Genomic DNA, 24,993 nt, shown 5'->3' with positions numbered 1-24,993 from the left:
TCAAGGGGGAAATGAATAATGTTAAGATCAGATCAGTTCTGTGGCTCAGTTGTGTCCAACTCTTTGCAACCCCATGAACCACAGCACGCCAGGCCTCCCTGTATATCACCAACTCCCAGAGTTTATCCAAACTCTTGTCCTTTGAGTTGGTGATGCCATCCAACCATCTCATCCTCTGTCATCCCCTTCTCTTCCTTCCCTCAATCTTTCCCAGCATCAGGGTCTTTTCCAATGAGTCAGCTCTTCACATCAGGTGGCCAAAGTATTGGAGTTTCAGCTTCAGCATCAGTCCTTCCAATGAACACCCAGGACTGATCTCCTTTAGGATGGACTGGTTGGATCTCCTTGCAGTCCAAGGGACTCTCAAGAGTCTTCTCTAAAACCACAGTTTAAAAGCATCAGTTCTTTGGCACTCAGCTTTCCTTATAGTCCAACTCTCACATCCATACATGACCACTGGAAAAACCATAGCTTTGACTAGATGGACCTTTGTTGACAAAGTAATTTCTCTGCTTTTTAATATGCTGTCTAAGTTGGTCATAACTTTCCTTCCAAGGAGTAAGCATCTTTTAATTTCATGGCTGCAGCCACTACCTGCAGTGATTTTGGAGCCCAGAAAAATAAAGTCAGCCACTGTTTCCCCATCTATTTGCCATGAAGTGATGGGACCAGATGCCATGATCTTAATTTTCTGAATGTTGAGCTTTAAGCCAACTTTTTCACTCTCCTCCTTCACTTTTATCAAGAGGCTCTCTAGCTCTTCTTCACTTTCTACCATAAGGGTGGTGTCACTGGCATATCTGAGGTTGTTGATATTTCTCCCAGAAATCTTGATTCCAGCTTGTGCTTCCTCCAGCCCAGCATTTCTCATGATGTACTCTGCATATAAGTTAAATAAGCAGAGTGACAATATACAGCCTTGACGTACTCCTTTTCCTATTTGGAGCCAGTGTGTTCCATGTCCAGTTCTAACTGTTGCTTCCTGACCTGTATACAGGTTTTTAAAGAGGTAGGTCAGGTGGTCTGGTATTCCTGTCTCTTTCAGAATTTTCCACAGTTTATTGTGATCCACACAGTCAAAGGCTTTGGCTTAGTCAATAAAGCAGAAATAGATGTTTTTCTGGAACTCTCTTGCTTTTTTGATGATCCAGCGGATGTTGGCAATTTGATCTCTGGTTCCTCTGCCTTTTCTAAAACCAGCTTGAACATCTGGGAGTTCATGGTTCATGTATTGCTGAAGCCTGGCTTGGAGAATTGTGAGCATTACTTTACTAACGTGTAAGATGAGTGCAATATGTTAAGATACATAACAACAACTAATACCTGCTGAAAGCTTACTATGTGTTAGGCATTGTTCTGAAAGCCCATTTATTTCTCGTAACCAAATATAAAGTAGACACTAGTAATATTCCTGTTTTCAGCTTAAAATGCTTAAGAACAGGTAGGTTAAATACCTATACAAAGGGCAGGTAGCAGCATCAAAGAGTCTCATCTAGGCAGTTAAGAGAGCCCACAGCACTATAATGTCTTCTCAGATTTTCAAAATGAACCCTCTGAAAAGATGGTTCAAGTTTATCTTGTACCTTTATATAACCCCTGCTATACCATGTATGAAGGGCCATGTATGTCTCAATTTGAGAAGCATGGAGCTAAAAGATGACTTAGTAAAAATAAATAAAGGCAGCTATTAGGAAAGAAGTCACAAATAGATTATATGTAGATATAATTAGAAATAACTTGGAACAATAAAGGAATACCCTGGGTAGGGGTAGGAAGCACTTTATAAAGACACTTGAAGGTAGAAAAAAAAAATTGCTAATGAATAAGGGATCTGGTTTGAGAACTCAAATCCTACCCAAAAAAGCAGGGTTTCCCATAATGGGCCACTCAGATTATTTCTCTTTACTAATCACCTTCAGACAGCTGGAACAAACATGGTCACTTTCCTTATGCATACCTACATACATATGGAATTTCCTAACACTTGTATGGCTGTGTACCCTTGTGTTATCTGCATGTGTACACTGTAGTGGGGCGGCTGTTCTTCCACCTCTTATCTCGTTTTCCTTCTAGGTACCATGGAACGGTGTTGACCGAGACTTATGTATCATCCAATCAAATCAAAGGACTGTTCCTTCCTACACAATGCATCTCTTGCATTGTTAACTTATACATGTGTAATGCCTTACCATTTGCACTGCAGTAAATGAGGTGACCCAAATAACATTGGTCTTTAAGTAAGGATCTTTTCTGAACTCTTTATTTGTGTGGTGTGGGTAATAAAGAGAAAAGAAATGTCCCTGCTTCCTGCAGTGAAATTGATCTTGCTGAAGCTCCTGAAACACTTGTTTCAGAGTAGAAATAAAAGTTGATCCAAGTACTAGAATCATAGGAAAGTATTTTTCTCAAATTGAGGAGAGAACATGAATCAATAATTTGGTAACCGAAATGCATTATTTTTAACTTACCATTTAACATTTGAAATATATACTACAATAAAAATTTCAAAGATGAGAATTTCTGTACAATTCTCTGTTGTAGAATGAGAGGGAAGGAGGACAGTTAATGAAACTGTTGCTGAAACTTGGCCTCTGTTCACCAGTGCCTAATAGAAACCCGGAGACAGAGTTTTGGGTGAAGTAGAAAAGAGCAGCTTTTATTGCTCTGCCAGGCCAAGGAGGCCACAGTGGGCTAGTTCCCTGATGACCACGTGACCCATGCTGGAAGGTGAGGGAGTTTTATAGTGTTCAGGGAGCAGGGCTGATGGCCTCATGGACAGTTCTTCGATTGGTTGACATTAGGTTGAGGTTTCAAGTATCATTAGCCTTCTGATTTCAGCTAGTCTAGGATCTGTGTTCTTGTAGTCAGCAGTTTTCATCTGAAGTGTGGTCCTTCCTATATAAACAACTTAGGAATGTTTGTCAGGCCTTTATCTCTTATCTTTCAGAAAACTAAGAGTTGGTGACTGTGTTATATGGCCAAATTATAGTCTAAATTGTTAACAGTTCCCTAGCCCAACAGCCATTCTGTTTCTGCATCTTCACATTTCTCAGTCATTAACTCTTGAGTCAGCATTTTACTTCAAAAGACAAGGACACAGAGACTGCAATTAGGACCTTGCTCATCTCAGCACCAAGTCAATCACTACCACCCCCTGTAAAGGAAATAAATTATACTTGAGTCCTTAAACCACTATAAGAATCAGAGACGAAAATGAGTCCCAAATAGAAAAAACAAATTCAGGTTAGAAATTTCAGTTCAGTCTTGTCAGCATGCAGTAGATTCTTACTTTACTTACTAGGAAGAACAAATATTAAAGTGAAAATTGCTTACCAGTAGTAAGATTACTGGCCAGATAGCTCCATTTCCTTCTTTGAGTCATACCTCCTGACTTTACCTAACTTCTGAAAAGAATCAGTAAGCACTTTCATCATTCACTATATTCTGAGATTTTCTGATGTCCTCTCCCATTCATAAACGTATGCTTTGTGTAACACTGGCAACTTATGTAAGTGTGGAGAACAAATGCTCCACTCATTCAAACCAGTTTTCATTGGGGCTTAGGGGAGGAAAGGGTTGGCCTGTGTTCTGTATTTTGTTATAGTTGCCCGAGGCTCTTACCAAACTAACATTGCTGCCAGATTGACTTCTTCTCCATTATCGATACAGAAAACGCCTATGGTATTGAACTTTTCTTATAATCATTTTTATGATACTTTAATACTCTCTAGTTATATTTATGGTCCTATTATATTAAAAAGCAGTAGCTTTGACTTTGGACCTAAAATAGAAATACAAATAAAAAAACTTATGAGATGAAAATTAGCTTCTTGGAACTTCTCATTCCTTGTCATTTTTTCAGCAATATTTCCCTCCAAACCACAGCACCTTTCTACTTAACAGGATTTAATAAAAATGCTAATCATGACAAAAATTGGGGGTATTAGATACTCTTTTCAGAAAGAACTAAAAATTAATTAAATTTTAAAATTTGCACTTTAACTTTTATTCATCTGCTAATTGGAAATGCCTTGTTTTTTTAAACATTGACTTGCTTTGTTAACATTGAGATCATGTTAAATTAACTCAGTAATTACTTGACATCAGACCACTTAAAGAATCTTTTTTCTTTTGGAGAAAAGAATGGCCTACTCCTCATAGATTCTTCCCAGTCTTAGGACTAACCACCTTTTAAGTTGGAGTAAATCTGAAGATTGGAAGAGACTCTAAACATCATCTAGAACTCTGCAGCAGACATTATCCAGTCCACTTACCCATCCAGCAATTGGACCCTATCAAATGTGAATTCATCCTATTCTTGGGTACCTTCTGAGAAACAGGCTACCTCCTGAGGTAGTACATTCCATTTGTGAAGAGTTTTGCCTACTAGCAAGTTATTTCCTATATTAAGCTGAACTTTTTAACAAGTATTAATGAAAATAACATACCATATGGTAAAAGAAATTTAACGCCTAAAAGGGAAGGTACAATAAAAATGTCTCCTTTTTGACCCTTGACCTCTCCCTTTGCCCAACCTTCCCACCATTTAATTATCTGGGGAAATCTCCATTATCAGTTCTTTTTTTTTTTTTTTTTCATAGTGAAAACTTTTATATTTGGAATTAGCCAGCTGGACTCAGTTTAGATGATCCCAATTTTGTTGGCAACATCCAAAGCATCATAGTCAGGAGCCAGTCGAACATATGCCTTCTTCTCTCCATCAGGCCTTATCAGAGTATTGACCTTAGCCACGTCAATGTCATAGAGCTTCTTCACAGCCTGTTTAATTTGGTGCTTGTTGGCCTTGACATCCACAATGAATACCAGTGTGTTGTTGTCTTCTATTTTCTTCATGGCTGACTCGGTGGTGAGGGGGAATTTGATGATGGCATAGTGGTCAAGTTTGTTTCTCCTAGGGGCGCTCTTCCGAGGATATTTGGGCTGCCTCCTGAGCCGCAGTGTTTTGGGCCGCCGGAAGGTGGGTGACGTCCGGATCTTCTTTTTCTTGTGGCTGTGGACACCTTTCAACACTGCTTTCTTGGCCTTCAAAGCCTTTGCTTTGGCTTCAGCTTTAGGAGGGGCAGGGGCTTCCTTCTTCGCCTTCGGCGCCATCTTCATGAAAAGGCCATTATCAGTTCTTTATCCTCCTTGCCTTTATAATTACAGTCTTTGCCTCACACCTTTTTTTAATGAAAGTTTTATGAAGCTTACATAAGTTCTTTTATGAAAGAAAAAATATGTATTTATATATACATATATATGAGTATGTATAAATACATATGTAAGGAATTATATATATATATACTGTACAGTATGTATAACATAAACATACTGTGTGGCTATATGATATACAATTTTGGTTAACATATCTTAAGATCATTTTATTTCAGCATGTACAAATATTTTATTCTTTTGCTTTAAAAAATTTTAGTCATTATTTTAACATTTATTGAGATAAAGTTTGTCATTTACAGTGTACAAATCAGTGATTTTTAGTACAGTCACATATGTGCAACCATCACCACAACCAATATTAGAACATTTTCATCACTTCAGAAAGAAACTCAGTACCCTTTATCGTCACCTCTTATCGCATCACTCCTACCCTCAGCCATAAGTAGTCACTAATCTGCTTCCTGTCTGTAGATTTACATATTCTGGACACTTCATATGAATGGAATTACATAATATGTAGTCTTTTGTGACTAGCTTATTTCACTTAGGATAATGTTTTAATAGCTCATCCAAGTTATAACGTGTGTTAGTACCTCATTCCTTTTTCTGGTGCATTCTGCCATTGTATAGATACACTACATTTTGTTTATTCATTCATCAGTTAATGGACATTTAGATTGTTTCTAACTTTTGCCTATTGTAAATAATGCTGCTGTGAACATTTGTGTACAGGTTTATGTGGACTTATGTATACACATAAGTGTAAGTATATACATGAGTAGAATCGTTGGGTGCTACCGTAGCTCTGCGTTTAGCCATTTGAGGAATGAGCTGCCACACTGTTTTCCAACGTGGCTGCACTATTTTGTATTCCCACCAGCAGTGTATGAGGGTTTTGATTTCTCCACATCCTCTACCACAGTTGCTGTTTTCTCTGATTCTTACCATCCTAGTAGCTGTAAAGTGGTATCTCATTTTGATTTACATTTTTCTGATGACTAATGATATCGAGCCATTTGTGTATTTTCTTTGGAGAAATGCCAGTTTGTATCCTTTGCCGATTTTTTAATTAGGTCATTTGTTTTTATTACTGAGTTGTATGAGTTCTTTGTATATTCTGGTTATAAGTCCCTTATGTGATTTGCAACTGTTTTCTCCCATTCTATGAGTTATCCTTTCACTTTCTTGGTAAATGTACTTGAAGCACAAGTTTTTAATTTTGCTGAAGTCTAACTTACCTCTTTCCTTTCATTATTCATATCTTTGGTGTCATATCTAAGAATCAGTGGGTAAATCCAAGGTGATCAGGATTTACTCCTGAGAGTTTTTTAGAGTTTAAGTTTTGGTCTCCCATCTACTTTGAGTTAACTTCTATATAAGGCTATGACATAAGTGTCCAGATTTCATTCTTTTGCATGTGGCGGTCCAGGTGTCCCAGCGCCACTTCTGTTTGTTGTTATTGTTGCAAAATTTTCTCCTCTGCCATCAGTTTCCTTTTTCATGTTGGAGTGAACAATGTTGTCAGTTTCAGGTGTACCGCAAAATGATTCAGCTATTCATACACTTGTATCTGTTCTTTTTCAAAGTCTTTTCCCATTTAGGTTATTACAGAATATTGAAGCAGAGTTCCCTGTACTATACAGTAGGTCCTTGTTGGTTATCTGTTCCCAGCACCATTTGTTGAAAAGACTTTTCTCACTGAATAGCCTTGGGACCTTTATAGAAAATCAGTTGACCATAAACAGATGGGTTTATTTCTGTACTTTCAGTTTTTTTGTTTGTTTGTCTATATATTTGTCCTTATGCCATTACTACACTGCCTTAATTGTTGTTACTTTATAGTAAGTTTTGAAATTGCGGTGTGTACATTCTACTTTGTTCTTTTTTTAGGTTGGTTATTTGAGGTCTCCTGCTATTCCATATATATTTTAGAATCAGCTTGTCAGCTTCTACAAGCTGGGATTCTACAGGGATTACACCAAAATATTTTTCTAAATATACTTGATATTTTTTTTTTGATGTAAGCAAACCAAAAGAATTTATAATGAAAAGTTCTTTGCACCAGACAACCAGTAGCTATTTGCAGTTCATTTTGTATTCTAGAAATTGAAATTGTATATGAAGCATACATATATTTATACATTTTTAATACAAATGAAACATAGTTTACTTTCTCTTTTTATCAGAGCTTTTGTTTTTATCTCTTTGAGAGTATTCCAAGTCAGGAATTGCAGATCTGCTTCTTTTAAAAATGACTATATAGTATTTTGTACCATAATTTCTAATCACTCCTTTTTTGATAGATCTTAGGGTCTTGTTTTTATAAACTGCTGCAGTAAAAATTTTATGCATGAAAATTTTAACCACACCCAGATATGTTGGCAGAAGAGATTACCAGAAGTAGGAAACTGCTGTGTCAAAGGATATTGTATTTTTTTACTTTTGATAGATGTATCGTTTAGGCTTGGTTATGCTGCTATTAACAAACTGTGTCTTTAAACAACAAAGGTTTATTTCTAGCTCACTTGACAAATAGATTAGCTGGTGGGCTCTGTTCTACATCACCCTCACTCAGGTACCCAGGTTAAGGGAAGCTCCATCTCTATGCTTCCATGATTGTTCAGGCAAGACAAAGGACATACAGCAAATTAGCTCTGACTCCTTAATTTTCTGCCCCGACACGTGTTACTCTTTGGAAAGAACAAGTCCACCCTTAATTCAGAGAGGATGAGGAGGTGCACTTCTACCATATACCTGGAAAGCAGAGAGGCAGAAGTGTTTGATGAAGAACACAAATGACTGCCTCAGTACATGCTGCCAATTTTAATTATGAGTCTCTCTAAAGAGATTCTACTAGTTTATAGAGATTCTACTTGTTTATTTTTAACAACCACCAGAGGGAGTTGTAAGCTTAAAACTTAATTAAAACTTAATTTTTACTGAAAGAAGATTTAAAAAGTACTGAGTATATTTTTCTCTGTTATTCCTCTTTTTTTTGTCTATTTAAAAGGGCAGGTTAGACAGTTAAGTTTGGAAAAACTAAAGAAATCACTACATGAAGCGTTAAGTATATCCCTTATTTCCTTGGTAGAATTAGCATATCAGAGAGCCACCTCTCTGAAGTGTCAGCAACCTAAAAAGTCTTTAGGTTGCTTATGCTTAAGCATCCTGTGCTTAAGATTCCATAGAATGGGGAGAGGTTGACTGTTCTATCCAGAGACTTGAAATTAAGCCCCCTTTTCTGGTCCATCCCTCACTTCTGCCTTTTGTTATTTACTTGCATTCTCCAGGAGCCTCTTTTAGGTTTCTGGGTGGCAAATTACCTGCCTCTTTGCAGTACCCTCCTTGTCATGAGACTGTAGCTTTCTCTGCCCTCCATTAGTCTATTTCATTTGATCTGCTTTCAGTCTTCCAGAAACTTGTTGAAATCTCTTGCCACTAATTGCCTTCTTCCTATTGTTTACCTTTGTTGGATTCTATCCATTTTATTCCTCTGTAATTTTCATGAGGTTTCAAAAGGCAGAAGATTGTGGCTCAGCTGGTAAAGAATCCACCTGCAATGTGGAAGACCTGGGTTCGATCCCTGGGTTGGGGAGATGCCCTGGAGAAGGGAAAGGCTACCCACTCTAGTATTCTAGCCTGGAGAATTCCATGAACTGTATAGTCCATGGGGTCACAAAAAATCGGACACAACTGAGCGAGTTTCATTTTCACTTTCAGTCACCTTTAACTGGAAATCCTCTCTAATATAATTGATTCTTTGTATTTGCCTTTTAAGTCCATATTAGTCTAAATGTCAATAATTGACAGGAATGGAGAGGATTTTTTCCTTAGCTTACCCACTGGAGTCTGTTTAACAGATCACCCCTCCTTGTTTATAAGTACATATCACTACATTGTGCGTGAACTTAATTCATCTGTAAGTGTGGTTGATATTTTGTTTATAGCAGTTTCGTTGTATGCCAAAACAAAGGGGGAAAAAACCCAAAAAGCCAGTCTAAGGGATTTCCTCAGATTCCTATTCACAGTCTTTTCCTATAACAGAGGTGAACTGTTCTAGTCTTACCCTACAACTGCAGCCGTCATTTTGTCACCCTTTCTGACTGTTTCTAAGCTGTCTGCTTCTTTTGGATGTTGGAAGTATAATTGCCATATTTCTTTCTCCCCAGTCAATACCCAACTCCTTCATTTAGGAGAGACGGATCAAAGCAAAAGTGTCTCCATAAGTAAACGTTATAATCATTCTTCTTTATTATGAGTCTTAATAATGTTTCTTAGTGAATATGTATTGTCTAATATTTTGTACAGTGAAGATTAAAATTGTAGACAAAACCACAACTGGAGAAAAAGTTTAGCTTTAGATGAATTTTCTGTGATTTTTAAAAATTCACCTTGATACTACTTTGTAATTCATCTTTCTCAGACTCCTGTCTAAAACTCCCAAACCACATTTGAAAAGTGAACTAGACACATAGAAGTCCAGGCACCTACTAGAGAAACTGAGATCATGTCTCTCTTATACTATTTCCAGAGCATTTTTTAGTTTGTAATTAATGGACATACTTAAAAGATCCTGAATAGTCTGCGTATTATTATTTCTAATATAGTCATAAGTCTGCTCCAAGACTTTGTTTTCACTGAAAAGAAATACCTCTTAGATAAGTTCTAAGATAGTGGACTTACTTTAGGGTTTCAGCCTGTCATAGGTGGTATCTCACCTTTATTCCCAAAGGTGAGCCGTATCTTCAGCCATTGCAAAACCCCGTTTCTTTGTGAATCCCCGAAGATGTAGTATTTTTTCTGTTTAAGAAACATTCTGAAGTAGTTACTCTGTAACTTTAAAACATCCCCATAACAATACCTTCAGTAACTATGACTCCTTCATCTCTCTTACTGTATCTTTTCTTATCAGTTTTTTATCTCCTACTAATATTGACCTTCCAATCCCAAAGAACGGCAGTGCCGAAGAATGTTCAAACTACTGTACAATTGCGCTCATCTCACATGCTAATGAAGTAATGCTCAAAATTCTCCAAGCCAGACTTCAACAGTACATGAATCGTGAACTTCCAGATGTTCAAGCTGGATTTAGAAAAGGCAGAGGAACCAGAGATCAAATTGCCAAAATCCACTAGGTCATAGAAAAAAGCAAGAGAGTTCCAGAAAAACATCTACTTTTGCTTTATTGACTATGCCAAAGCCTTTGTGTGGATCACAGCAAACTGTGGAAAATTCTTAAAGAGGTGAGAATACCAGACCACCTGACCTCCCTCCTGAGAAATCTGTATGCAGGTCAAGAAGCAGTAGTTAGAACTGGACATGGAGCAACAGAGTGGTTCCAAATCGGGAAAGTACGTCAAGGCTGTATATTGTCACCCTGCATAACTTATATGCGGAGTACATCATGAGAAATGCTGTACTGGATGAAACATAAGCTGGAATCATGACTGCCGGGAGAAATATCAATAACCACAGATATGCAGATGACACCACCCTTATGACAGAAAGTGGAGAAGAACTAAAGAGCCTCTTGATGAAAGTGAAAGAGGAGAGTGAAAAAGTTGGCTTAAAGCTCAACATTCAGAAAACAAAGATCATGGCATCCGGTCCCATCACTTCATGGCAAATAGATGGAAAAACAGTGGAAACAGTGACCGACTTTATTTTGGGGGCTCCAAAATCACTGCAGATGGTGATTGCAGCCATGAAATTAAAAGACACTTGCTCCTTGGAAGAAGAGTTATGACCAACTTAGACAGCATATTAAAAAGCAGAGAAATTACTTGGCCAACAAAGGTCTGTCCAGTCAAAACTATGGCTTTTACAGTAGTCATGTATCAATGTGAGAGTTGGACTATAAAGAAAGCTGAGTGCCAAAGAATTGATGCTTTTGAATTGTGGTGCTGGAAAAGACTCTTGAGAGTCCCTTGGACTGCAAGGAGATCCAACCAGTCCGTCCTAAAGTAAATCAGTCCTGAATATTCATTGGAAGGACTGATGCTGAAGCTGAAACTCCAGTTCTTTGGCCCCCTGATGCAAAGAACTGACTCATTTGAAAAGCCCCTGATGCTGGGAAAGATTGAAGGCAGAAGAAGGGGATGACAGAGGATGAAATGGTTGGATGGTATCACCTACTCAATGGACATGAGTTTGAGTAAACTCCGGGAGTCAGTGATGGACAGGGAGGCCTGGTGTGCTGCAGTCCATGGGGTAGCAAAGAGTCAGACACGACTGAGCCACTGAACTGAACTGAATATTGATCTTCTCTCACTCAGCTTTTTTCCTGAAATGAGTATCATTACACTGGCTTTATTTCAGTTTTATATTTGCCTGGTATATCAATTTTAAAGTATCTCTATCAGCCTTCAAGATTTCCTCTGTATCTTTGGTTTTTCAGCAATCTTATTATATGTCTAGGTTTTGTTTTGTTTTGATGTTATTTGGAGATTCCTGGGCTTATTGGATCTGTGATTTATTGTCTTTCATTAATTTTGGGAACTATTTAGCCATTATCCTCAAATTCGTCTACTGTTTTTCCATTTCTTTCACCAATTACATGTACATTATAGACTCATGTTGCCCATCACCTTTTGGATGCTTTGTTCTTCTTCCCTCTTTTTCTTCGTGTTCAACTGAAGTAATCTCTTGATTCTTCTGTATCCAGCATGCTGGTAAGCCTGTTGAAAGAATTCTTTATCTCTGATACCATATTTTATTTCCAATATTTGGCTCTTCTTTAATAATTTCCATCTCTCCTCTCAGATTATCCATCAATTCCTACATGTTGTTCATCTTTTTACCTAACTCCTTCAACATGTTGTGTGTATGTTCTGTCGCTCGGTCTTGTCCAGTTCTTTGGGACCTGCCAGTCTCCTCTGTCCATGGGATTTTTCCCCAGGCAAGAATACCTATGTGGATTGCCATTTCCTTCTCCAGGAGATCTTCCTGACCCAGGAATCAAACCCGAGTCTCTGGCGCCTCCTGTTAGCAGAAGGATTCTTTACCACTGTACCACCTAGGAAGCTTCAGTCATAGTTATTTTTCAGTTTCCTGCCACCTCCTTTCAGCATCTGGGTCATCTTTGAATATGGCTCCATTGACTGCTTTCTCTCTTGGTGATTCGTTGAATTTTTCTCTCACTTCTCTGTGTATTACTACTTTTTTTTTTTTATTATTATCGAATGCCAAAAACTATATGTAAAAAAATCAGAAGAGACCGGGACCTTTACATCCAGAAACTAGAATACCTTTTTTCCTGTCAGGATATGGTGAAGTGTTGCGTCAGCTTAGGCAGGAGTGGAGGTAGGTCTGGGTTTTGTCGTTGCCTTTTTAGTTCCTCCCAGTCTTCAGACGTCGCTAGCAGTGGCTGCTCTTACTTTGCATCTCTTAGAGTGCTGCCTAGAGTACCAAGTTTACTTTACTTTCCTCCTTTCACTTTCAGCCTTTCTGTGCTGTGCTGGGTCCCCATTCATTCCATCTCCACATGATCTGATAAACAGCGAAATACTAAATTATGTGGAATTTTACAAGCCATGTGGTTTCAGTTGTAACAAAAACAGACATAGACAATAGGTGAACAAGTGAGCATGGCTATATTCCAGTAAAACTTCGTTCACAAAACAGGCAATGGCCAGATTAGGCCCTTGAGCCATAGTTTACTGACCCCTTTTTTAGAGCTTCTGCTTGGGGTACACACATACAGCACACAGCGGTGCCTCCAAGCTCCAGCAGGGTGGGGATTTCTACCTGTCTTGTTCCTTGATTTCCTGGGTGGCTACGATCCTGACGAGTTACATGGGCTCTCATTATATTAAAGAATGGAGTAGCAACTTACATTCTAAGTGTGTTTTGAAAACAGCAATGCAGCTGTAGATCTTTTGTATCTAAACAGATTCATTTAATTAGATTACAGTTATTATGATTACTGACATATTTGGAATTATTTATGTTCTAGTTCTTTCCACTTTCCTCCTTTCCTGCTATCTAAGTTTAATCAAATTTTATTTCTCCTTTTGTTCTTTTAGAAACTATATTTAGCTTTCTCATATACTCTTCATCATTATCCCTAGATATTTAACATGTATAATTGGTTTAGCAACATTGAGAATATTCTTTTCATACTGTTCATGGGATTCTCTATGGGGTTTTTTCAGTAGTCATATATGAATGTGAGAGTGTAAAGAAAGCTGAGTACCAAAGAATTGATGCTCTTGAACTGTGGTGTTGGAGAAGACTCTTGAGAGTCTCTTGGACTGCAGGGAGATCAAGACAGTCAATCCTAAAGGAAACCAGTCCTGTATATTCATTGGAAGGACTGATGCTGAAGCTGAAACTCCAGTACTTTGGCCACCTGATCCGAAGAACTGACTCATTGGAAAAGACCCTGATACTGGGAAAGATTGAGGGCAGGAAGAGAAGGGGATGACAGAGGATGAGATGGTTGGATGGCATCACTGACTCGATGGACATCAGTTTGAGCAAGCTCCGGGAGTTGGTGATGGACAAGGAAGCATAACATGCTCGAGTCCATGGGGTCGCAAAGAAGTCGGACACGACTGAGCAACTGAACTGAACTGAGAATATTCTGTATAGACACTTTTAAAACTTTAGAATGCTTTTCATCTAATTTTCGTATTTCCAAAGTTTCTTGTTATTCTCTAACATTTTAGTTTTACTCTTTTAAACAGTCTTTGACTCCCCACCCACTGCCATGGTCTTTTTCCTTTGTTTCAGAGTTAGAACTTTTTTTACGTTCATTATCTTATTCCTTTCTCTTGTATTAATGTCCTCCATATCAAAAAACATCTTTAGTAGTTCTTTCTTTAGGAGCAATCCATGGTTTGTAAAATCCCCCAACTTTGTCTGTTCATCCCTACTCCAGTAATTTGATTAAGTAAATTAATTACTTCATTAGCTTCTGGAATATTATTTCATTTCTTCAGCAGGTTTCTCTTCAAATTTTGCCATTCACTCTATTGTCTCCTTCTAGAACTCCTTTTTATATTTATTCAGATCTTTTAACCCCTCTTTCATGTTTCCCATCACTTTATCTCTGCATTTCAGAATACTCTTAGATTTATCTCTTGGGTCACTAAATATGTCTTGGACTGTGTGTAATCTGCTGTTTAATCTATTTGGTTGACTGTTTCAATGGCTATTTTCCACTTCTAGAGGTTGTTTATGGTACTTATCCAAAACTTATTCACGGTGTCTTATTGTTTTGTTATATTCTTCTGTAACCATTATAATCATCTTAAACAGATATTTCCATAGCTTCTTTCAAACTATTATATAACCAAGTTTTAAGGGACTCCTCTTGGGCTGTTGATTCTCATGGTAGGTGGTTTTCTTGCTCGGTCATACTTTTCTGCTGAGAGCTCCTCTTCGTTGAGAATTTTTCCTTTTTGGATTCCACAGTAGGTGCCGCTCCGTACTGGAAGTAGGTTGCCAGAGCAGTTTGCATTTGCTTCTGCTGGTTACCTCAAGGAAATCACCAGCCTGGAGCTAATTGTTAACAGTAATTCCTCACTCAGAGGTTCTCTCTCTGCCCTCGGCATATAAATCGTTTTCTCAGAAAATCTATTCTTATCCCCTCTCCTCATGTAATATTGAATAATATCACAAATGTGTGTCTTATTTTCTAACTCAGTACAAATATAAATTATCACTTAGTCGTTAGAACCACTAATAAATGTGTGTTTTAAAGTTTTTTTTGTTTTGTATATTTAGGGAAAAGCTTTTAGAGAGATAATCTCCATTAATTTTTAAGAAATACTGCTTTTAAATAGTCATTAATTTGAACACATGTCTTACTAATGGCATTTGAGACTTGTTGGTAGATCATCAGAGTTTAGAAATGAAAGAAAGTATGTTATGTTCTTGTGGTTTTCCTTTGCCTTGCCCTTCGTTCCCACTTCTTGTCTCTGTCTGTCTCCTCTTACTGTCCCACTCAGAAATTAACAATCCACTCCTCATCTTCTTTTAAGAGAAAAAATAAAGCCTAATGCATAATTGTTATGTTTTGGAAATAGAGGCTTAAAATTTTGCAATTCAAGTAAAATAAACCAAGTTAATAAAAGCCTGACAAAACAATCTTGGGGTGGTTATGGATACACAAAGACGCAGTGTTTTCTATCAGGAACATGTGTACCTCCAAAACACCTCCCTGCGTTTTTAGAATATATATTAAAATGAGAGATAAGATACCAAGAATCAGTCATGGTTTTTAACACTTGAGACATATTCCCCTAATACTCTTTTCTTCCAATAAGTAAGAAAGGAGAATTACAGAGGGAGATACCTGTGGATTGTATTAGTGTCAGATTTTTGTTGAGAAAAATTACCTACCATTTAAAGTTAATTTTAAAGTACTTGAGCCTAACTAGCTTCCCCATACTCCACACCCTAATTCAGATTCTGTAATACACTGCTGGACTGAATGGCCTGAATATATATATAGCCTTTTCCTTATTTTTTAGCTTCTTGAAAATTTTAGTTTGATTGATTTAGCATTATCTAATCTGTTTAATCGACTTGCCTTTTTTAATTGCTATTTTTCATTTTTAGAGGTTATTGTGCTTTCCCAAATCAGCGTGTTTTCTCGTGGTAGAGTCATCCCAAGCCTCCATTTAATAGTAAATTCAGTTATCTTCACCACCAGTCCAATATCCTAAAAAGTCAAAACTCGCTTTGTCCAGAAGTGGCAAGAACATATATGCCAATTTTTATGGTTTACTAAGGTTTCCCAAGCAGTTCATCATTCATGTGACAAGATTGATTGCTTATTTTCTTTTTTAAAAAATCTTAGGAAAATATTTTCACAAAATATAATTGGAATATAAGAAAATGTATTTGGTTTATCTGAATGGTTTTGTTTTTGATTTGCAGTTTGAGCAATCTAATGTTAACATTCAGGTGGATTGAAATCAATCAGTTTTATTTATTGCATACATCAAAATGGATTTAACCTAACCCACATTCCCATTAAGACGTTTATATGCTTAAATGATTCTCAAGTCAAAAAGAAAATAATTATCTGAAGTTAAAAATATTGAAATTTTAGATATTTAACACACAATACTTTGTTTTAGTGTTATCTTTGGGATTCTTCACAGCCTCTTGTTTGTCCCAAGGTTGTTTAAAGGTTAATTGATTAAACTCGATGGATCTTCATATATACTAATATGTATTGCAGCTCTTTTGGTACACCAGAAGGCCAGAATGGAACGGCTTCAAAGAGAACTTGAGATTCAAAAGAAAAAGCTGGATAAACTAAAATCTGAGGTCAATGAGATGGAAAATAATCTAACTCGAAGGCGTCTGAAAAGATCAAATTCCATATCCCAAATACCTTCAGTAAGTCTTTCTTTCTGTAACTGTTGTAACTGCTATGCTTGAACATGGCAATAAGCAACCTGTCATCAGTATAAAAGCTTGACCTAGTTTTCTAGAAATGCTCTTAATTCATAATTTTTCTGTCCTTACCTCCCCCTACAAAACTTGACTCCTTCTTAACTAATAACACAAGAGTTCTGTGTAGATCCTCACATGGAATTATTTTTCAGCTCGAAGAAATGCAGCAGTTGAGAAGTTGCAATAGACAGCTCCAGATTGACATTGACTGCCTAACCAAAGAAATTGATCTTTTTCAAGCCCGAGGTAAAGTTCAATGCATATTCAGCTGAAATTCTTTGTATTAATTTATCAATTCTTCCTGTGGCTGAAAACAGACTTATCAATTGTAATCTTGTTTCAGGTTTCATTTGGAGCCATATAGTGCTTACTTAGATTTTTATTTTCTCTCACTCTCCACTCCTCCCTCCAAAGTTGTATATTTGGTTGAGGAGTAGTTTGATACATATAATATCCTTCAAATCCCCTTTAGTCATATGTTAAGGGAAGACAGTGATTAGTATGTCTGGCTATATTGTCAAAAGAATTGCTGTTATGTATTAATATAATCTGTTACAATGTTTATTAAGTTTGTAATATATATTCATATTCCTTTTTCCTGTTTACCTTTTTTCCTTCTACCTTTGAAGAATTATGCTTTTAAGAACATGATTAAAAGGTATCCCCACTCTAATGACACTTTCTTAATTGATGATGTAGAGAAGAAAATTAAAATACGACTTACAGTATTTTTAGGAAAATGATAGTTTATGATACTTGAACTATTATTGACCAGCAATAATTGCTTATTTTGGAGTAAAAATAGATTGGGGCATTTGGCACAATACATAAGTGAGTAAAAAGTGTTCCATAGACAACTAAAAAGAATGTTTATAACTTAAACCTAATTCTGAAGTTTGGAAATAATAGAAATATATAAATTGAAAAAGACAGGAAAGGAAAGAAGCCAAAATATAAGCCCTTAGTCACACTTCTGAGTATGTGCCAAAATCCATTAAACTGAAAGATGACTTGTTTTATTTTCTTTTAGTAAGTAAGCTGTTTGTCTTGAAACAGTCATAGAAAATGCCATAATTTAACTTTGGTGAGAAAAAATTAGTGCTAATCTAGAAAATGTAATCTTTGAAGTTGTTCCTTTTGTTTAAAATCTGAAGCATCATATTATATTAGTTCAGGCTTTTATACTTACTTGAGGCCAAGCTATTTAGTGTCTTAAGACCATGCTAAAATTGTATTTTACATTGTCAAGTTATAAGTTATCTTAACTTGTCACATACAACAGGGATCTGTTCTAATTCTTTTACTGTCTTACTTGCATTAATCTAACTTCTCAGTTTACAGCTTGGACTTCTGTTACGGGTATTATCAATATATTACACCTATTTCAGCTGTTTTTGAAATCCTTTCATGTAATTGGAGATTAGAGGTGTGATATAAAAGTATTTTTTCTATTTAATTTTTTTTAGGAAAGAAAATATTTGCTTTTTAAAATTGTTTTTTTTTTATTTTTTTGCACTATAAACATTGATATACTTCTTTTTATATATTTCAGGACCACATTTCAATCCCAGCGCTATTCATAACTTTTATGACAATATTGGATTTGTAGGCCCTGTGCCACCAAAACCCAAAGGTTAGTGTATCCAGTAAGTGTGAAAACTGTTGCATTTTGAAAAGCAAGATTTTAGAAAATTTTATTCTTAGCAGCCTTCCACTCTAGAAGTACTTGCAACTTTGGCATTCTTGGATGGATTCATTAGGTAGATACTTATTTTCACTTAACATGCTGGGAACTGTGAGGGTTCAAAAATGTAATGTACTTTTAACCCTTTAAAAGTAATATGCCTGTCCTTAGGATTCATTGTATACTCCCAGAATAGCAAATTTTGGCCAAAAAAAAAAAATCACCAGGGTAAAAACTTGTATTCTTTGAAATTTGAGTTAAACGTTAAGGAAAGACACCTCAGGAAAGTTTATTTTTCATAAGTATTCTGTCCTATATAGTTTATGCATAGTTCTCTATAATCAAAATTCTCTGAATTTCAGATAAATGTTTTTTTAAATTATTACCTACTATCATTTTTATGTCATTGAGACAGATTATGTACACACCAAACTAAGAAATGTTGAAACATTTATGTGGGTTTTTTACTCCAGGCATTAAAAAATATGTAGAAATGGGAACAATCTTTGGTTTGTTACAAGAATTTTCATATTCTCATTCAGTATCCTGTTCTCTCCACTCCTTTGTTTTTATTCAGTTATAATTCAATTAGGCCTAGCTGTAGCTTCATCTTTTGTATTATTTAAAAGTTTTTAAAGATAGTTAGCTGGAATGTAATGAAGTCTTATTACAGAGGAACAAAAGTGAAATTGGGCTTTTGACACAGCACATGAGTAAGGAAGTGTTCAGACGTTGGATGTTAATTGAATGAAGGAATAAGGAAAGCAGTGGTACAGCCTAGCTCCTTAAAATAAGCAAAATGGATATTTTAGACTCTGAATGAGTTGCCTTAATAAAAATCTTTTTATTCTCTTTGAAAAACTAAAAATTCTCGTATAAAAAGATCCTGTTTTGTCTCCATGTAATTCAGTGCTTATGTGTTACAGGTAGGAGGGAGATGGGATATAGATGCAATAAGGTTTGTCTTGACAGTTGTTGAAGCAACATAAGGGCTGAGAGTTTATTTCACTGTTTTCCCTACTTTTGTGTGTGTTTGAAAGTTTCCATGATAAAAAGTAAGGGAAAATAAAAAACTTAAAAAGGTTTTCACAAAAGATAAATGCTTGTATACTGGATATTTTTAGAGAAACAATTAGTCATTTTTGCCTTAAGGCTAAAATAGGGAGTTAACTAGTTTCACTTAGAGAGGTTTACTTAGTTCTTAAAATCAGTTCTGCTTTATAATGTGGGTTTTTTAACAACTAGAAGTGTGATCTCATACTGTGCACCCGAAATAGCTTCCTCTTTTCTCTCTTCTGGTGGTTATGTAGCTTCCAAATAGCACTAATAGTAAAGAGTCATAATTCTAAGGACCAGAAGATTCTGTGCAGTTGCAAGAAAGCCATTGGAGATTTTTTTCATTTTAAAAACTTAGGTCCTCTCTTTGATTACCTTAGATATTTAAATATTGAAGATAATCCTGGCACTTAGTAATAGAATGAAGAGTTAATACAGATTGAATGGCCCTCCTAAAAAAACCTTTGTAGTTAACAAAAAGGATAGACAAGGTTTTACTGAAAATGTGCCAGATCGGAATGTTTTCCAACCTCAGTGAGACCAAAATTCTAAGTAGACTGGATTATCCCCAGATTAAAACAGTTGTTCTATAAAATGTTTCCTAAGTATGGAATGTGGAATTATTGTAGATGGTAAAAAGTCAAACTTTTTAAAACTATTCATTTTAATGAGTTTTAGGTGGATACTAACTCATATTGTCAGACCCTTGATTTTTAAAATATTTTTACCTAGATAAACCTTAAATAGATAGTTTTTTTAATATGTATTTATTTGTTTGGCTGTGCTAGGTCTTAGTTATAGCATGTGGGATCTAGTTCCCTGACCAGGGAGTGAACCTGGGCCCCCTGCACTGGGAGTGCAGAGTCTCAGCCACTGGATCACCAGCAAAGTTCCCTAGATATTTGTTTTAAAGCTATTCAATTTAAATAAAATTACTATATAAATAATACTTTCATGGTGCTCATGCATGTGCCAAAAATCATGTTGATGCCTAAAAATTGTGACCGTGCCTAAAGTGGGAATTTTGCAATAAAATGTTAACCTTGAGACCAAACAGTGAATAAAGTGCCACTAAACAAAGTACCGTCACTTAATTATTTTGAACTCATTACAGAAACTTGATTTCCTATATTTTTATCCACTATGTATCATAGTTTCTTTTAAAATAGCATAAAAGATATCATTTATTTACCAGCTCTGTGGAATAGGTAGAATTTGCAAATTAATATACATTTTTAATATAATTTGTAAACTACAAATCATAAACCTTGACGGGAGAGATCCAGTAATGCATGCTCCTTTTACTTCAAACCTCCCCAAAATAATTTATAGGAATCCTATTTTTAAAATACAAAGATACCTCCCTCCCCCAAAAAAGTAGTTTTATAAATGTAATTTCATCTTTGACACAACCATGGAGGAATATATTTCTTATATTTAAGATACCTCTACATTCGAACATTTAGAACATTGACTTCATAAAACTGCAGGGACTATTTTATAAGAAAGAAAGAATAGATATAGAGAAAACATCATTATCTAAGATCACAGAGCAAAGAAATTAGAAGTTAATAGCAGAACCATGAATAGAACTCCATTCTCATAATTCTGGATCTGGTAGTCTTTCTAGTGTTCCATAATAAATACATTTTCAAATAACATGAGAAGTAAAGTCTGATAAAATTTTATACTGATTTGCTTCTCCAAGTCTGTTGTTGACATTTAGTTAAATAAGATTTTAGAAATTAGTACGTATTGTTCAATTTTAGATTTTTAGCAGATGGAGAACATTTAATAAACACTTCCATTCATGATAGAAATCAGAAATATAACTACTACATCAGTGAGAAATGAAACTCAAACTTGAATGAGACATAAATGCACTAGCAGTACTGCATTGTAGTTGGATACCTTTTTACATTCTTAGGTGACATTATGGCTGTTAGTTGCCATATGAATTGATTTCCCTTTTCTCCTGCTATAAATTGGGGGAAGTGATGATGCTCTTTTCCCATTTGAGGAGATATTGAGGTGACTAAGTCATGTCCATGTTGCTCTTCCCCGGCAGAGATGTGCCCACCTGATAGATACAGGTTGTGAGGATCAAGCATGTGGATCAGTTTCGGCTAGATGCTTCATTTGATTAACAGGCTGTTTCATGCTGTGTGGTGGTAGTGTCTAACTGACTGAGCTATGAGGAAAGCCCAATAGTGTTTATAGTTACCAGTAATTTATGACTGATTTTGCTTCTAAAATCATTCTTTTGCTTCCTTACAGATCAAAGGTCCACCATCAAAACACCAAAGACTCAAGACGCAGAAGATGACGAGGGAGCTCAGTGGAATTGTACCGCCTGTACTTTTTTGAACCATCCAGCCTTAATCCGTTGCGAACAGTGTGAGATGCCAAGGCATTTCTGAGCCAGGAGGCCCTATATCTTCTCTAAATCCACATCTGAAATTCAAGAAACCAGTCTGTCATCAGGGGAAAAGTTTCACTGCTACATAAGATTTTGTAAAATTGAAGGTGTGACAAGATGGTGTTGTGCTAATGTTAAATGTCAACCCACAGAGCTAATAATACCTCAGTCTAGTGTCATGGGCAGTTGAAATTCATCACATGAAAGGTAATCTGCTGAAAGACTTGGTTGCCCACTGCCTAACCATGTACAGTGTTACCAGTAGCCCATCATGGATAATTCTCAACATATTAATATACCTAGATGTTCCCAGTACTTTTTTCCCTCATGTCACTACTGAATTTTGACAGGAGGAAGGAATAGAACAATGGCTTTTTTTTTTTTTTTAAGCTTTCGGTGAAACACTACAAACATGAAGAAAAGCAACAAGGTTTAACTATTTAAAAACTGTTTGCTGCTGTATAGTGCCAATGGAAAGGGGAAGAACTTCACAAATCTGTGGTACTCTTGGCCTTGTCTTTGTCTTCCCTGAAAACGTCTCCACTCTGTGAAGCCAGCATCTAGGTCTAAAGATGAAAGGAGAGCAGCAGCATTGTCTGTACAAACATGGTGTGAAATACCCCAAACCTTTTCCTACTGTACAGAGCTCTCAAGTCTGCTTTAAGTGATTTCTTTTCTTCCTTATTATTTTCTTATATTTCTATATGTATAGTGTAATAGTCTTTTGTTAACTAATTTTCTTTTTTCCTTTTAGTGATTAAGTACTATCATGTCCCTTTTTAAGCCTTACATGAGAGAAGCATTGCCTTCAAAATAAAAAAGCATTAATGAAATGAAACTATGCACAAAATAACTTTCCTCTACTTATTCTGTACTTTGCCCTCATGAGTGCCGATGTTCTGTGAAGACATACAGATGCTGCCCAGTGAATTGCAGAAAATATTGCAAGACTTATGTCTATAGATCACATTATATACTGACTCTAGTGGTGGGTAACACAACATGGTGTTTTATCTTCCACAGGAAAGCTTAAAACAAAAGGTATTTTTAACCCACTGACAGCAACAAGGTTAAGTTTGCTTTATCTGCCTGTGTCCCACAGAACTTCCACAAGAGATTGCTATTGGGAAAGTACAGTTTCAAAACCAGCAACAGTACCTACAGACCTTTTTTTGGAGAGAAATTTAAACGCTTTACTGTTGGGGCAGTCCGTTTCTAAACCTGACTTGGTGGCAGTATCGTGTATATTTATAAAACAAGGCTAGTCATATTTAGGACAACTGAAGAAAAGCTGGAAAAAAGAAAAACAAGCAAACTTGAACACTGAAGCAACCTCAAGCATCTCTTTATTTTGATGATATATTTTTGTAAGGAAAATAAATATTCAGATGATCAGGAATGTATATAACGAAATGAAATCAAGGAAAAAATAACTATGCATTTTAAAAAACAATTATGAAATTATATATCAGTGCTTAGAATGGGGTTAAGGGAAGTGCTGAAATGTAGCAAAAGATAGGAGATAATGTAGACTGGCACCCACTGTAAATGTTTGCCAATGAATATTTTTTAAATAAGCAAGATTATTACAGGTGATTCTATATGAATGTCAGAGCCTTAACTTCCAGGCTTTGCATCTTGTATATGAGAAGAACTATGACAATCCTAGTTAATTAGATGAGAAACCCAAAGCCCTTACATTTGATGCATTTTGTTTTAAAATAGGCCTTGTTTTTCAGCTTCATCTGCAGTTCTATGTGAAGATTGATAAATCAGTTTTTACTTGTTTTATTAATAAAACGTAATTTGGATATCTTGAGTTGATGGTTTTGTGATTTAGCTGGGTAAACTATCTTTGTAACAGATAAGTTATTTATAAAAATTAAAAAACTTATATTCTAACATGGATTTTGTGACTTGTTCTTAAAGTTTTGTGGGACAGGAGGTAAATTATTCCCCAGCAGAACATTTGATAGTTAATAGAAATCAGAGGAAACTAAACCTCTAGAGTCTCCTCCTGACATCATGGCATTCCGCAGCAGTTCTCCTATTATTCGTATCAATTTCCCCAGGCTTCTTTTTAACTAACGAATGTTTCAACTAAGCCAGAGAAATGAATATTCCTCTTTTCAAAGTTTATTATAGCTTTATTCTTTCACTTCTCTTGGAGTTTTGTTTTTAAGTTTACCACGTTGCTGCAATGTGATTTCTCGGGGCATTTAGCCTGAGTAAGTCGTTTAGTTCATAGTTGCCCTCTCACACTATGTGTATGTGCTAAAGATGGCAGTACTTCTCTGGAAGAAAACCTCTAAGAGTTTTCAAAAACTTATCACTCAGTTTTTTTCTGAGTTTGAAAAAGAGCCAAGTAGCGCTTGCTGATCTCATTATGACATAACTTCAAGCCCTGCCATGGCTTCCCTGCTGGCTCAGACGGTAAAGAATCTGCCTGCAATGCGAGAGGCCCAGGTTTGATCCCTGGGTCAGGAAGATCCCCTGGAGAAGGGAATAGCAACCCACTCCGGTGTTCTTGCCTGGAGAACCCCATGGACAGAGGAGCCTAGCAGGCTACAGTCCATGGGGCTCTCAAAAGAGTTGCACAGGACTGGGAAACTAACTTTGTCTGCCGTGATTGGTCTTTTAAACCTAGTAGGACATGTATATTCTTTGCCAGGGAACATGAGGTCTAGAGACCACCTTCAAGAATTATTGCCATAAAATAGAATTACAGGTCCTATGAGCCTCATGGAAAAATGAACTTCACTTCTCATTGCTGATCATACATGGGTGCTGACATTCTTTATTTTTAAAAGGGAGGTGGGCAGTTATCTGCTCATTGTAAACTCGCCCTCTCAGGAAAGCTTTTATTTTTAACAAAATATTGGCCAGTATCTACTATCATAGCTAGTACACTATACGGAGAAGATGCACATTGTATTGAGAACTTTTTTTAGAAAATATTACAAAAATTTGTTTTTATCATTTTTTTAAATGACCAAGAAAGATCAAGCTACAGCATAATGTTAATTGACTTTATACTGGAGAATTGAAATTGTGCATAAAATCATATCTATGATAGCCCAAAACTGTATTAGCTCTTAGCTTTAAATTTGTAATTTAATCAAAGCATGTACAAATAGCAAAGTTAACTGACATTTCATCAGTTTCCTGTACCCCAACTTAATGTTGATAGGCAATTATAGTGAACAATGATAGTTTAAGAAATAAATGGTAAAAGATATAATAACCT

General features: G+C 36.1%; 2 protein-coding genes across 4 annotated transcripts in view; one reads left to right on the top strand and one right to left on the bottom strand.

The window, feature by feature from the left end:
• TAB2 (TGF-beta activated kinase 1 (MAP3K7) binding protein 2) overlaps positions 1-23,648 on the top strand; it is an 81,388-nt gene extending 57,740 nt beyond the window's left edge. For 2 of the 3 annotated variants that reach the window (XM_070461566.1, XM_020893674.2), the window contains exons 4-7: positions 16,370-16,530; positions 16,740-16,833; positions 18,140-18,220; positions 21,605-23,648. In XM_070461566.1, coding sequence (XP_070317667.1) covers positions 16,370-16,530; positions 16,740-16,833; positions 18,140-18,220; positions 21,605-21,747 — 479 coding nt within the window. In that variant the 3' untranslated portion in view covers positions 21,748-23,648. Of the gene's footprint in view, positions 1-16,369; positions 16,531-16,739; positions 16,834-18,139; positions 18,234-21,604 lie in introns of all 3 variants that reach the window. The other variant, XM_070461567.1, reaches the window with a different exon arrangement.
• Positions 4,601-5,122, bottom strand: LOC139032970 (large ribosomal subunit protein uL23). Its single transcript, XM_070461330.1, has one exon. The coding sequence runs from the start codon at positions 5,116-5,118 to the stop codon at positions 4,642-4,644; it is 477 nt and encodes a 158-aa protein (XP_070317431.1). The 5' UTR covers positions 5,119-5,122; the 3' UTR covers positions 4,601-4,641.
• Positions 23,649-24,993: the final 1,345 nt, after the last annotated feature.

This window comes from Odocoileus virginianus, chromosome 34 (genome assembly GCF_023699985.2).
Source record: "Odocoileus virginianus isolate 20LAN1187 ecotype Illinois chromosome 34, Ovbor_1.2, whole genome shotgun sequence".
Lineage (NCBI taxonomy): Eukaryota > Metazoa > Chordata > Mammalia > Artiodactyla > Cervidae > Odocoileus > Odocoileus virginianus.
This window is presented reverse-complemented; position numbering and strand designations above follow the sequence as displayed.

Excerpts from the sequence above, each read along its gene's own strand:
- LOC139032970 (XM_070461330.1), bottom strand. The coding sequence starts at position 5,118 with ATGAAGATGGCGCCGAAGGCGAAGAAGGAAGCCCCTGCCCCTCCTAAA.